Source organism: Nomia melanderi, chromosome 3 (genome assembly GCF_051020985.1).
Source record: "Nomia melanderi isolate GNS246 chromosome 3, iyNomMela1, whole genome shotgun sequence".
Lineage (NCBI taxonomy): Eukaryota > Metazoa > Arthropoda > Insecta > Hymenoptera > Halictidae > Nomia > Nomia melanderi.
The window spans coordinates 18,547,189-18,561,006 of record NC_135001.1 but is presented as its reverse complement, the minus strand read 5'-3'; the positions used below and the strand labels follow the sequence as shown (position 1 = coordinate 18,561,006).

At 41.9% G+C, this 13,818-nt stretch overlaps 1 protein-coding gene and 1 long non-coding RNA gene across 3 annotated transcripts in view; one reads left to right on the top strand and one right to left on the bottom strand.

The window, feature by feature from the left end:
• vg (transcription factor vestigial) overlaps positions 1–13,818 on the bottom strand; it is a 153,014-nt gene that overhangs the window by 41,066 nt on the left and 98,130 nt on the right. The window contains exons 2-3 of one of the 2 annotated variants that reach the window (XM_031981868.2): positions 1,197–1,407; positions 206–364 (exon numbers count right to left, since the gene is read on the bottom strand). In XM_031981868.2, coding sequence (XP_031837728.1) covers positions 206–364; positions 1,197–1,407 — 370 coding nt within the window. The remainder of the gene's footprint in view (positions 1–205; positions 365–1,196; positions 1,408–13,818) is intronic. The other variant, XM_031981869.2, reaches the window with a different exon arrangement.
• Positions 5,815–6,755, top strand: LOC143174320 (uncharacterized). Its single transcript, XR_012998158.1, has 2 exons — positions 5,815–6,258; positions 6,347–6,755. It is a non-coding gene; the product is annotated as an uncharacterized LOC143174320 (long non-coding RNA).

Sequence of the window (13,818 nt, the reverse complement as noted above, 5' to 3'; positions counted from 1 at the left end):
GTTCTAAACGTCTATAATGAACGTCTGTTAATTCCTTCCGTTATGAAGATGCGTTGAATGTTTAAGAAATCATGAAATTCGAGAAGTACTTTTATTACATCGCGTTTGATCTTGAAAGAAAAAGACAACACAAGAGTGAAATATTTTATCTTTAATGTTTACGGAATTTTGACGTTTAAATATTCTATTCGATAAAGCGACTCACCCTTCAGTTTGTCATGTGCTAGTGCCCTTTGAAAGTGTTCCTCCACCTCGGACGCAGCGTCCCCTCGGTAGTTGGTGAAGACCACGCAATTTGGGTTTACATATTGCGCTCTACTCTCACCGTCGTCCGAGTCTTCCGCGGCAGTGCCAGCACCTACGGCTACGAAATAATTAGCAACGGCAATTTTACCATAATTCAATATTTTCTTTAGTTTCATCGTTTTTCGATGATAATTGAAAAGAGCAAGTTATCTCAGTGATTATTTATTTATTGCTCGAATTAACGGTATTGGTCACCGAGACATTCCACACCAAATACTTTTTAGAAAACTGAGTTATGTCGCCGACAATTTTTAATGAAATCAACTTGTAACACTATGCGTAAAAAATCTCATGTATTCCATGATTAATTAATTTTAAACAAGTAACCAGTTCTAATAAAATCTGATCAAATTTTCGTATTTTTATATTATGCAGTAATAATTAAAATTTAATATTTTAAACTTAAGGAGATTATTTGTAATAAAATCGAAAAATGGAGCGTGTACTCGTCGAACGCTGGACGAATACGCGTAGATTATATCTTAATGAAAGATCAAAATGAAACAAAGAAGAGTTACATGTTAATGTGAGAAAATAAAGAATTCATCGCTGAAAGAATTAGTGTCATGTCAAGCTTTACGATGACATGTATACTAGTGAAACACAGTTAACACGTTGAATACCGCACGATTTCATAGAGCAAAATCCACAGAACGGAACGAATTTAGTATTCAATCATTCGATTGAATCCCATTATTATTACTGCATATTCATCGAGCTGAATGTCACCGGATTATATAGCGTTATCTGTAACGTACAAATGTTTCTAGATAATCATCGTTCAATTAAATGAACTATAGTAATTCGATTTGGGTGGGAATTCAACGTGTTAACTGGTTAAAGTACATTCGAAGACCTAAGCATCATTAAAAATTGGATCTCGAACTCACCGTCCGTCGATCTATCGTCGTCTAACGTTCTGGTGGGTTGAGAAGTGGTGGTCGCAAGGGGTGGCCGCGGTTGCGGGGTTGGTCTCGGCGACGCTGGACTCGGCGCTGAACCGACAGAGCCGGCGCTACTAGGCTGTCCTTGCGGGACACTACCGCTAGCACCGCAAATTTCGAGACCCGCCGCCTCTAGCGATCTTTGGTGCACGTTCAACTGCGAGAACAATATTACCCTCCTTAATATATATTTTTTTTAATTATAACCTGCAGCAGTGCTTATATTTAAATGTAAATTATTCATACTTTCTGAGTAAGTGAATTAATCTTGAAATATTTGCGTGCGTTTATTACTATGTCAGAATAGAAATTAATTATAACGAGTTTATAGTTCTAATAGGTTTATAGTTCTAATCGTTATATTAATTATAACGAGTTTATAGTAATAATGTACTTTACATTACTACAATTTACTAATTTATTACAATTCGATATTGTCTGTCGACTGACTAAATGGTTCTTCTAAGTGTGCTAAAAATGTTCATTAAACAAGTATATACCTTTGTAGAAAAACACTCGAGAAGCATGGTGAAGAAAGATTCGATCTATTTGTAATCAATCACGGTGAGTATTAACGTTGCATAAAGAAAAATATTTTCCTTCATCGTGAGACTTGCGTTTCAGAAAGGAAACATCGAGTTTCTAAATTATTGAAGTTTAACAGATGCTTTGTCTTATTTCGCAATTGACTTAAAGCAACTGTTGGAATCGTATACTTGAAATATTTTCGAAGTTACATGGCTTCTCGATAGTCGGGTGTCTTGTAGAGAAATGAACACGTGATAAGCTTTATTAATGTTTCAGTGCTCATATGGACGCGGTGATTAAGATAGACATGGTTTGAGTGAAACGTGAACCGTTGCTTTCGCGGCTCTTGATAAATTTCGCAATAGCCTTTCACTTAGCAATTTTCACACGCTTCTCCCTTCGGTTGCATGCAACAACTGTTGTGCCTGGCGATATTTGTAATTATCAGAGTTCGCGCAAACGATCATTTATTTACTTATCTGTGTTACGGGGGACTGTAAGGTGTCGGGTATCGAAGAAAATTTATTCCTAACCAGACACTATTTATTTTGCTCAAAATCCATTGAAGAAGAAGAAATCTTAATTTAACGACAGGAAAAACGAAATTGTAACTAAATATAATAATAATACTGTGCATCGTGTGTTCATTCATTTTTCATGCGACACCTATAGACAAGTTAGGATTATCTAAAACATAATAATCCATAATTTTAATATTGCGTATTCTATTTACTGAACTGCATTTCTGAAATATTAATTCGTAACAAGACGATGGCGATCGAAAGAAACGCGAAAACTGAAACTAAATTAATCTTTCAGTTTCAAGCTTAAACTAAAAAAAAGTCCCAACCTTAAAATTTTTAAACAAAACCTTGAATCTATGTCCCAATTACTTCCACACATTCTTAGCATAATTTCGCTTAATCTTCATCTAGCTAATTCCATCCTCATTCTGTCCAGAGCAATCTAAATTCGAGAATATTCTAAAAATAATTAAAATGATCCTTCAAAATAATATTTCACATCCATAAATAATCCGAATAGCATAACAGAATGACAGAAACCATTCCGCAAATGATCCCAGCGACAGTCGGCCAAATAATAACCACAGCGCCGACTGCATTTCCTCAATCTGCTTCCCCTAATCATTCCATCGAAAACCACTCAATAAACTGCCGGGCCGGCGGACGTGCGGATCAATGCTTCAAATTGCAACAACCCCCGCGTGGCAACGGTATCGACGTCCGTCTGCGGGGGCAGGGTGGCGGACGTCAAAATATCGCAAGCCCAACAAGACCGCCGACAACGAAATGCCTGCCGACGAAACGCTTCGATGCCCGACTCTCAGCGTCGCTGATAATTCGAGGGATTTTCCCGGCCACCCCCTACCCCGAGCGTATCGGACCGTCCTATGAATCCGTGCAGAGGAAACGTAACGTCTGGATCGACGTTTAATAGGTAAATCGTACGAGAGACGTCGTTAGAAGAGGGGTACGGGCCTCCATTGAGCACATACCGAGGCCAGGCGTCGTTCGGTGGTCCGTAGTGCACCCCTAGCCTCGTAGGGGTCGGGCCAGACTGCAAATAGCGCGATAGCTATGCCATGCCGCACTGGCATCGTCACAGGCTGCCTCTAGACGAGAGGACCAAATAGGACGTAATGCCCGCTATTCATTAGATCCGAGGGATGCAAATGCCACGCTGGGTCATGGCATTCTGCTCGGATTTTTTCGGGCGGCGCGGGCCGCGCCGCGCGCGATACGATCGTGCTCGCGAGGCAAGCCAACTATTCGGCCACGCCGGATCGAAAGATGGCACCGGCCGAGCTCGATCGGGACATTCCTGCGGCCGCGTCGATTTAGATCGGTCGGATTGACGACGTTCGACACGCCGGCTCTCTTTCTTCTTTGCTCGGGATCGATGCGACTACCTCTGCGAGCTGTTTCTTTTCTCCTTTTCGTTCTACCGACGGTTTCGGACTACGCTCGTGGTACGGGAATTGAAAATTGCTGGGACGCCTTATGAAGGAGGTTTCTTCTGATTTTTTAGAATCTCGGGAATTTTGAGAGGTTTCGGTTGCATCGTGAGCATGCCGGTTGCGCGACGTTTTGCACCGGTGAACGAGGAGTCGGAGGTATTAAGTTGTCAGGGGATTTTTGTTATGCCTTTAACAGATAGGAATCCACTTAGTATGTAGACTAGTTTGAAACAAGGTATTGGCATTTGAGATACTTCGCCCCTTTCACTCTACTCCGAATTTTACTACCTTGATAATACTGTTAGTAGTTTTTCCTTGAAGCTCTCTTATTGCGTTGTGAAACGTAATCTCAGATAGACGAAGGAAGTAGATGAATAACATGTAGGCTTCGATCATATTCTATTCACGAAATTCTGTACACTCGACGTCTGACATACTAAAAACACATGTACAAACATTTGAAACAAGCTATTGATTTATGTAGAATATGAACTTCATTAAAGCAAGAAACTCGCATTGTCTAGTGACTAATAAAAATATATCTCCCGCTGTATTCGCGATATAAGAGCATACGCGACAGTACGAAACGGAAACACGCAGCGAGACCGGCAATGCCGCAAACTATATCGACGCAGTCCTACCTCAAGGCTCGTCTTTCGAAATGCGGCGTGCAGCAGCGTCCGTCAACGAGAAAGCCGAACGGCGCGGCGGCGGCCGAAGATCGGTCGCGCTTCGACGTTAATTAATTCCGCTGGGTATAATCCGCGTCGCGATTATTCGAAGAACTCAAAGGACGCGACCGTTTCGAGCACAAACTGGCCAGGCACGTCGGCGGCTAACACGATTTTATCTAGCGTCCGCTGGTGCCCGGTGGCTGCCGGGACCTGGACCCGTCGCGGCGGGAGTCGAAGGTCAGCAGATTGACGAGCGATCGAAAGTAAACGGCCGGTGGTTGCACTCACGCTGAAACTAGCCGGGATCCGCGGCCAGGCGATCCTGTTGCATTACTCATTCGGCCTGGTGGTCGCGATGATGGGCAGCCGGAGAAATACAGCCGCGTAAATACCGGCATCTTAATGACGATAGCCGAGATTTCCCGCGCGGCATCGAGGCCAAATGTTTCCTTCGCGGCACTTCCGGGCACGTCGCGGAGATACTTGCCGAGAGACATAGTTGCGCTGGAATACTTTCCGCTTGGAGTTGTGATAACGCATTAAGTTTCAAGTGTTCGCGCTGGTTTCCGTGTTTCGTTTTTATTTCGACCGTATTCATTAGCATGTTGATTGCTACGGTGGTCACCGATGACCGGAGCTTTCAAATGACTGGATTATACCTCTTGAGATAACTGACATCGAATAAAAATGTTCGACGACGTAAAGAAGTAGATAATAATATAATTTAAGAATTCTAGTATAAAATAATTCGTAATCATTTCTTTTCATCTTCGCTATAAAAGAAGAAATGACACAAAACGTTGAAGCTTTATGTGTCAACGTGTTAACACGTTGATTGCTACGATGGTTACCGATGACCGAAGCTTCCAAATTGCTTCAATTATAATCGAAGAACTGATGCTGAGTGAAAATATTTAGTCACGCAAGTAATTCAATGGTATAACTTAAGAACTAAGGTTGTTGTACTTCAATAAACAGAAAATACTTTCCTCGTACACAAGTTTTCGTGATTAAATCGTGGCGCAAAGGGGTAAGAATATTTTCTTACAAAAATCAACGTGTACCATACGTGGTACACGCGGTATTGAACGCGTTAAAGATAGCGCTCCTAATACAGACAGTATACGCTCGTAGAAATATTTATGCCCGGCATTCGTGCGTAGCTGGTAGGTTGTTCTGGGTAAAATGCTCGGCCAAGTATTTCTTACAATGTCGTAACAACAATGATTCTCGTACTTCGTAGAACAGCGAATATATAGAGAGCAGAGATCCTGGCAAAGAGTATCGTAACCGAGAAATGGACCGTACGGTCGCCTCAGTCGATTTGCCAGGGTTAAACTTATACTTAACTTGACGCACGCCCATCTGTTGGGCCAGTGTTCGCTGGCGGGAGCCCGCGCAACAATAATGGCCACCCCACCGACGCATACGCAACGCCAATTGCGTGTATCGTGCCGTCGAATGACGAGACGCGACGCGTTGACACGCGCGTGCATCTTCTCGGCCGATTACGATCGTTCATTAGCGAGTCTGAAAGTCTAATTCATCGTATAAATTGTCCGGTTTACGCGGGGATGGACGTAGCCCGCGCGTCTGGCCTCGCTAACTGCCACTTTGCGAACTACAACTGTCACCCACTGAACGTTACACGCTTATCTTGTCCCTGTGGACCACGGTGGCGTAAACTCGGGAGAATTCGTGATAATTTTAGAATTCTTCTGTTAAATGCTGGTACTTGTTCGCCGCGAAAGTGGGTCGAGCCTATGTTAGACGTTCGTGCAAGCGAATAATGAAGTAACAAGATTTTCATGAGTTCATTTGATAAGAAGTATGCGCAATCAGGTTTTTATTAAGTACTCTGTATACCCGTGATGTTATTGCTATTGTTGGTTTATTGCTTGCGATGAATTTATTAGGTACGCGCGTGAGATGTAAGAAGAAAATGGTGAGATATAGATGAGAGACATATTTTAAACTGAATGTGACCAGTATGAAATAAATTAGAGTATGATACGATGCAAAAGATGCTTAAGCGTTGACATATATCGACAAATGAAGGAATTTTGTTGATGCTGTTAAATATTTTATTCCGATTCAGTTCCATTTCGCTTATATCGTCATTATCATTGCTTTTGATGATACAATAGATTAATTTAATGATTCATTTGATAAAACACCAATTTTTCTTATTCTTCTCTCTCCTACTTTCATTTTTTTCAAGATTTTCCTTTATCTCTTTCTCATTTTATCTTTATTATTCTTTTTCTACTAAATACTTTTTTGTTTATTGAAGAAGTTAAACATGTAATATGCTTCCTTTCTCGACCTCGAGTTATCTTGCGTTTTTATTATCAACTATGAAGCTGAAAGAATGTTTAATGATTTTCCAGCTGCTCGCATCGTGTGATCATTTTCAATATGTTGAATTGTTTTTGAGCTTTACCAATTTTTCTAAACTGTGTTCTTATTATCCACCAAATAAAGCTGTTACAACAGAGAAGAATATGTCTATAACGCGCGTCAGTTGCGTTAATTGATGAAACTGAATATTAAACGTATAAATAACAAATATTTACATGAAACATGAATATAGTCCTTCGTATTTGTAACATCTCTATTAGTAATTAAAGCTAAATTGTAAAAAAGACCTCAAATTTAGAACGAGGAAAAAAGATAAAGCTTATTTTTCTTTGTTATTGAGCAGTGATTCAATGTCAACCGTGCATACGTGCAGTAAACGGTATAACAAGACGTAAACAAGAAAAACTAAGAACTTCATCATTGTCAGCTGACCGCGATTACTCTAATCTCCCTCACTGCAACATCTGCTACAAAATCTGTAATATCGTATGAAAATATTATATATTGTAACACCTTTTTGTAGATTTAATGAAAGAACATAATCAATAAAGTCACACTTCAAACGAAGATTTCACATTCGGAAGATCAGTTACAGTGGTTTAGTGATTCTCAATGGTTTCGAGTGTAATTCATGTTCAACGACTGTCCAGCAGATTTATTTGCGATAGATCATAAAACAATAATGGCTACCGGCCGCGTATAAGTTTAAGCGACTGCAATCGCGCGTCCTTTATCATCGCGTCGGACAAGCATGCACTTCGCGCACACCAGCACGCGGTTTCTTGGATCATTACGATCGTGTTCGGGACAATCTCGAGGATCGATGTACCGGCGGTACTCGGCTCGGAGGTATTAGATAGGACTGTAGGTATAATGAATTATCGGCTGCGTCCCGTATCCGTCTTCTCGATTTATCTCGTTACTAATATACGCTCGCCCGGGGAAGCGGAATTAATTCGTGCGCCGCGGCTTCGCTTATTTCGAAGATGAAATTGTGAAAATAGAATATACGCGCGGATCGAAGCTCATAGTTTCACAAGCTGTTGATTGAGATAAGAATTGATGGTACTTTTATTTCTTGCGTAGTTGTATTTATCGTGGCCTGTTCCGACGTTAATTAGCGCAAATACAGTTCGATGTTCTATTTGTATACTCTTATGCATGTAAACAAGTATATATGTTTGTAATATTATTATTTGTATAGACAAACAACGAAGCCCATTCCATGAATTGCTATCAAACACAAGTCTATACCACTAAACCTCGATGCGTATAGTAGTTATCGTTAGAACTATCAAGCAGATGAATTGCATATCCTGAATTTTCTCGTGCAAACTATAAAAATGCACTTATCGAGGTCTCGTTTAATTCCAATTTTAGTTTCCGCGTTACTAAATCAATTTCATGCTGCCTGGACACAATTTAACCGTTCGACTGCTGAGGAGCAGCACATACATTTTGCCAAAATTGCAAAGAACGCGATAGCGCTTCTTTTTTGTTATGCCAAGACTGCGTTTTTACTAATTTTATCCACAAAATGAATTAAAACAAATTTAAGTGAATAAATGGTATTTTTAAAAATGTTTGTTATTGTAATGCAATATAATTGAGTTTATTGTACGAAAAGTATCCATTTTTTCCCATACATAGTTTCGGCATACGTCCGAAGAAATCCGTCAGCAGCCAGACGGTTAATAAAAGTGCAACTAATTTTTCAAAAACGCAGGACCATTGTCAAAACAGCTGCAAGAGCTTTCCATTTCTAGATACGCACTACAACATGCACGGTATCATTGAAAAACAGATTTGTACGTCTGGCCCTCTCCTCGTAAGATCGAAACCGTCGCAAAGCGTGATGGCGTCCTCCCCAGTCCCACGTCCCCCGCGATCATTTTGTCGTCTCCGCGGAACCTCCTCCGGCCCGCGGCCGCCGTTGACAGGCAACCTTTTGGCGTGTATATCGAGCCGACGGCGTACCCCGCCTAACCAATTACGTCCATACATCAGCAGCGGGTAGCGACGCACGAAAATAAGCTGACGGTGATGTATGCAGTGACTGATGGCGACCGGGCGTCGGGACGTGTGGGACGCGAAACGAAAGCGACTCTCTCGCGCGCGCGCGCGCGCGGCTGAAACGCGAATATACACGCGTGCGGCTACGCCTTCGAGATGTTATCATTATCTACTATAATAAACCGGGGCCCCGACATTCCACGGGGTAGTAGATCACCGGCGTGATCCGCAAAGAGCGAAGGAACCGGGCGTTCGCGGAGCAAACGACGCCGAATGATCACCGCCGGCATTCGGGGAACGTGCAATTGATCATGAACTTGGGTATCGCCATCGCGGCAAGAAACCCGCTCCCGGTTTCCTTCGGCCTCTCTCTCCCGAGCCGCGGAACTCTTCGCCGACTACCGATGACTTCGTTTTTTCGTGACAGTGAATTCCGGAAATCAGTCGCGATGGAAACGTTCGCTTGGAATGGGTAACGGAAAGGGACTTCTTGCCGGAGCTGCGAATTTCCGGGGGAGGAGCGCCGGTTTTTCTTCTTTTGAATTATTAACTAACTTTCAGTATCCGGAAGATTACTAACCCCTCGCCGCGCGATTTTCTTCGCGACTACGCCTAGTCGATTTACATTGCTATCAATAATTTATGAAATCGAACAGAAACTTTTTGCCTCTCGCTGTGGGCGTGCGCTTCGAAGGTGAAACATCGGTAATGGTGAAATAATCTTTCACCTGTAGTGGAAACAATTAAATGATCAACGAAGTATAAATGATTCCCTTTTCTTCTTAGGAATTTAATAGTATTGGATAATTGTGGGCTCAAGCATATCGCGGACAGGTTCGAACTTTAATACTAGAATTACCATACCAGTCGGAATGACTGGTTTCGATTTTCTTGTTTCGCAATTATTGATGTAATAAGAGCATTTAATGTTTGAAGTAATTCTATAAATAAATAGTTTCACTTCAATGCTTTGAGGAACATTCGAAGAAACCGAAAATAATCTATTGTTACAATTTTTGTATAGTTTTCACATTTATTAATTACATGCTGTTCCTTTTATCCTTGCAACTGAATAATTTTGCGCGCTGCTTTATTTCTTATTCCTCTATATCCTTTTGTGAGACGTTACCGCTTAAATATCCAACAATTTCCTTAATTCTGACTCGTTGGTCTTAATCAAATACTAGTTTCCTTGAGAAATGTTCAAATTTTCCGGTTGCAAGGCGTGTCCATTAGGAATTGCTTCCGACGTTCCGCTAGCATTGCAAATGGCATCAGGCGATTCGAGGGTTCACTAATACTCGAATTAAACCATAGTTAATCCCTTGGCCTATGATTTCTTTCTCAACTCTGATCGATACAGCTACTTTGTCATAAATAACCTATAAGCATATGTTACTCCTACATTTCCTTTCGAGTATAATAGTTGATTACAGAGGAATAACATTTAAATTCGAATGAACCGAGTAATATATATTTATCAAATCACGTTGAAAATCTTCACCACGTCTCACTCGTTGTAGGGCAGGGGGTTAAAACTCATGTTCACTGAAGGGATGATACGCAGATGAGCATAGGGGCGAAAGAATATGTATCGAGTGGTAAAATCCGAGACGCGGTAAATCTTCCATAGATTACCACAGCGAAGCATCTAGCGTTCGTCGGACGACAATGTGGTAATTAATCGAAGCAAGCCTGTCCACGACTTGGCCGGCTCTTCCTCCTTTGCTTTTTCTCTTTCGCATCCGAGGTGCGCTGGCTTCCTTCGAAACGGTCCACGTCCTCGACATCTCTCGCAGCCAACGCAGGCAGCTCTAGCCAAGAGCTGCTCGCGGTCTTTCAAAGCATTCCAAAGCGCGAGCGCCTGTTCCTCCCGTTCCCCTATGGCCCCCTCCGCCCCTCTGTAGCCCCTCCTTCGCATCCACCACCGGTGTCGAGTCACTTCGCGAACCTAAGGCTGCGTCTTTATTTGTTTCCCCTTTTGTCTTATACTGACTGTCTAGTAAGAGCCGGTACGGTGGGATCTTTGCATGAATGATGATATTGTGAAAATTCTGATAGAGCCACTTGATTCCTTCTCCGTATAAAATACAGGCAAATTTTTGACAATTTTACCTTGCGAAACGAATTTAACCGTTACCGTAGGACGTTGATTCACTCAGTGATCCGATGTGTATTCTTTTTATGTAATTCGATAACTGTTGGAAAGTCACATTTTGGTATCTTCTTGTGTTGTTTGTTATTGACTTTGGTAAACGAAGATGAATTTAGAATAAGCGAATTGAAAAGCAAATAGGTATATGTACTTTGAACGACTGAAATATTTTATATGAATGCTTCATGCGACAACGATTGTGATCATTTATGTGGTAATTGTCCCCGCAGAGAAACAGGTTTTTTAATAAAAGTATGATTAGAGTCAGAATTTCTTAAAACGATTGCTCTTTTGATACGCCAGAAAAGATTGAATAACGAATATAAAACTCGATGACTTCGCTGCATTGAATCAATTCCGAGCCTTTCCTGAATGCAAGAGGTTAAACCGCTAAAGTCTCGGAGCGTCTTCGGAACCTTTGCAAGAAGACGTTAAGACAACACGTCGCTCAACCAGACAGACAGAACTGACATCGTGGAATCACCGGTTGCTGTCAAACTCAATAAAATTTGTCGATCGCGGGGGCAACATCGCGCGGCGGCGTCCCGAAAACCATGTAAAACCAGACAATCCCCGTCGATCCGGAACGAAACGAACGGCCGGGCTTCCAGCGGTCCGATTCCCACATCAATTCCGATCCCCGGAGGCGGTGAGTAGTCGCGTCGATCTGTTCGACAAAGGCGGAATAGCGAACCGGGGGAGAACGGGAACAAGTGGCGATACGAAAAAGAATGGTCGACGACCGAAAAAGGGATGAAAAGGAGCGTCGACCACGGGAAAAGGAACGAGACGATCGGCCGATGAACGAGGAGGGGGAGGGCGGAGTCAGTAACAAGCTACCACGGGGTATCTCGCAATTTGTTTGCCGGACACGGCCATTCGTCGACACGATTCTCCTATCTTCCACGAAGATGAGAGAAGTCCGACTCTCTCTCCGGTCGCCGGAGCCCCGAGCAGATCTCGGCCGCGGCGCTGGATTACGACTATTGATAAGGCGCTGCTGAACGAGCCCCCTTTAGTTAAGTTTAGTTCATTAGCAAACCAGCCAGGTGGACGATGGAGCGATCCCTCGTCCGCTCGACAAATTACAACGAGATCAACCGCCCCCCTCCCCAGGCCATTTCGATACCAGCCACTTTGGCGACACGAGAAAGTGCGCCGCATGCTGGTCTGCCAGACCTACGAAGATGTCCGGATTTTCAGGTTGGATTTGATCATTGGGAAATCTGCGAAACCGGATCGATTCGAGTATTAGAGGTATTATAACTTTCAGAGAAATATGGGAGTGTATTTGCATAGAAATCTTTGAAATTTCTGGTTTAGGTCCAGGCGTTTCACTCGGTGTTTGCATGTGTACTTGAAAGATATTTTTTAATGGTGTTAAATAGATTTGAGAGAAATTGATGACGTCGCGAAGAACTAAATTTGGAGGTAAAAATTGATCACAGGAAAATCAGAGAGTAAGGCGGTTCAAATTGACGCATTTTAGAATTTTTAGTTTGCAAGTATTTGAATTGTGACAAGGCTTTTACGAACGATTGAGAAATACATTTGTGTATTTGTATAGATACAACAATAAGGGACCTATTAAATTTTGAGAAATATATTGTTCTAATTTTTATAACTTAGAAATAAGTCACTCCAATTGCTCGGTAGTTTTGTAGGATTTTCTGGACACGTGTGTCTGTCCATCACAGACCATTTCCACTTATCTCAAATGCTACTTAATTTTCCGGTTTCTCACAATACATTACCTTTTTCTCTGCAAAAAATATGAATTTGAAAATTAATTTAGTTTTATACTTCTATCATATATTGGCTGGATTTTAAATTGTGAAATAAATGGAGAACAGTTTATACCTTAAAACATGACAAAATGATTGAATGACGTTTTATAGTACGGAGCTCCATTTAAAATACAAATTCTTTAAAATAGTAAGATACTTTGCTTAATATATTGCTGCTACAAAACTATGTACAATATCACTTTAAAACTATAATTAAAAATCTTGAATCTTTCGAGTTCATTGCTGTCATTAATTTCATAGTACGCAGCTCCATTCAAAATGCACATTTTTAGAGACTATACAAATACTCTATTCAATATATTGTTGCTACAAAACTAAAAAATATCACTTTCAAACTACAACTAAAAATCTTGATTCTATCGAGTTTATTAATGTTGTCAATCTTCTATCATTAAAATTTTCCATTAAATAATAAACAAAGAGTCCTGGCTTTCGCATTTTTCCTACTAGAAACTACAAAACAACCGTAACCAAATTTTTCCAGAACTACTATCCCAGTTTGAGGTATAAAAAACCAACAACAAAATATTGTCTACCAGTAAAACCTACCCAAAATTCCATTATCGGTTCAATTTAGATTCTTGACTTCACCCAACCTCACCCTGTCGAAACCCATTTTACAGTATATCTCTGCCAGAGCATCTAAAGAAGAATCGCAAGAAAACACGGTGCCTCTAAATCGTCGGCCGCGATAGCCATAAATAATATCCACCCATCGTCGTCTTGAACATTGTCACGGCTCAAATATCGAAGCGAGCGAGCGAACGAGCGGCGGAGCTCGGACCTCGTGGAATTCGGGTGGAAAGTTTCGCGCGTTAACGCCGGCCAGCCCGATGCCGTTGAGCGACGTCAGCTGAGCGTCTTGATCTGTCAACCGGGACGACTGTTATCCGGTCGTTTTTCGCCGGCATTAATACTAGCGGGAACGATAATGGTGGCGACAACTAGCGCGAACACGTGGCGCTGAAGCCGAGAACGCGTCGACCCGCGGACGTGGATCCCGCCGACCGCGGCATTCCGCGCGCACTCTCGTCCTCTTATTTCCACCGCG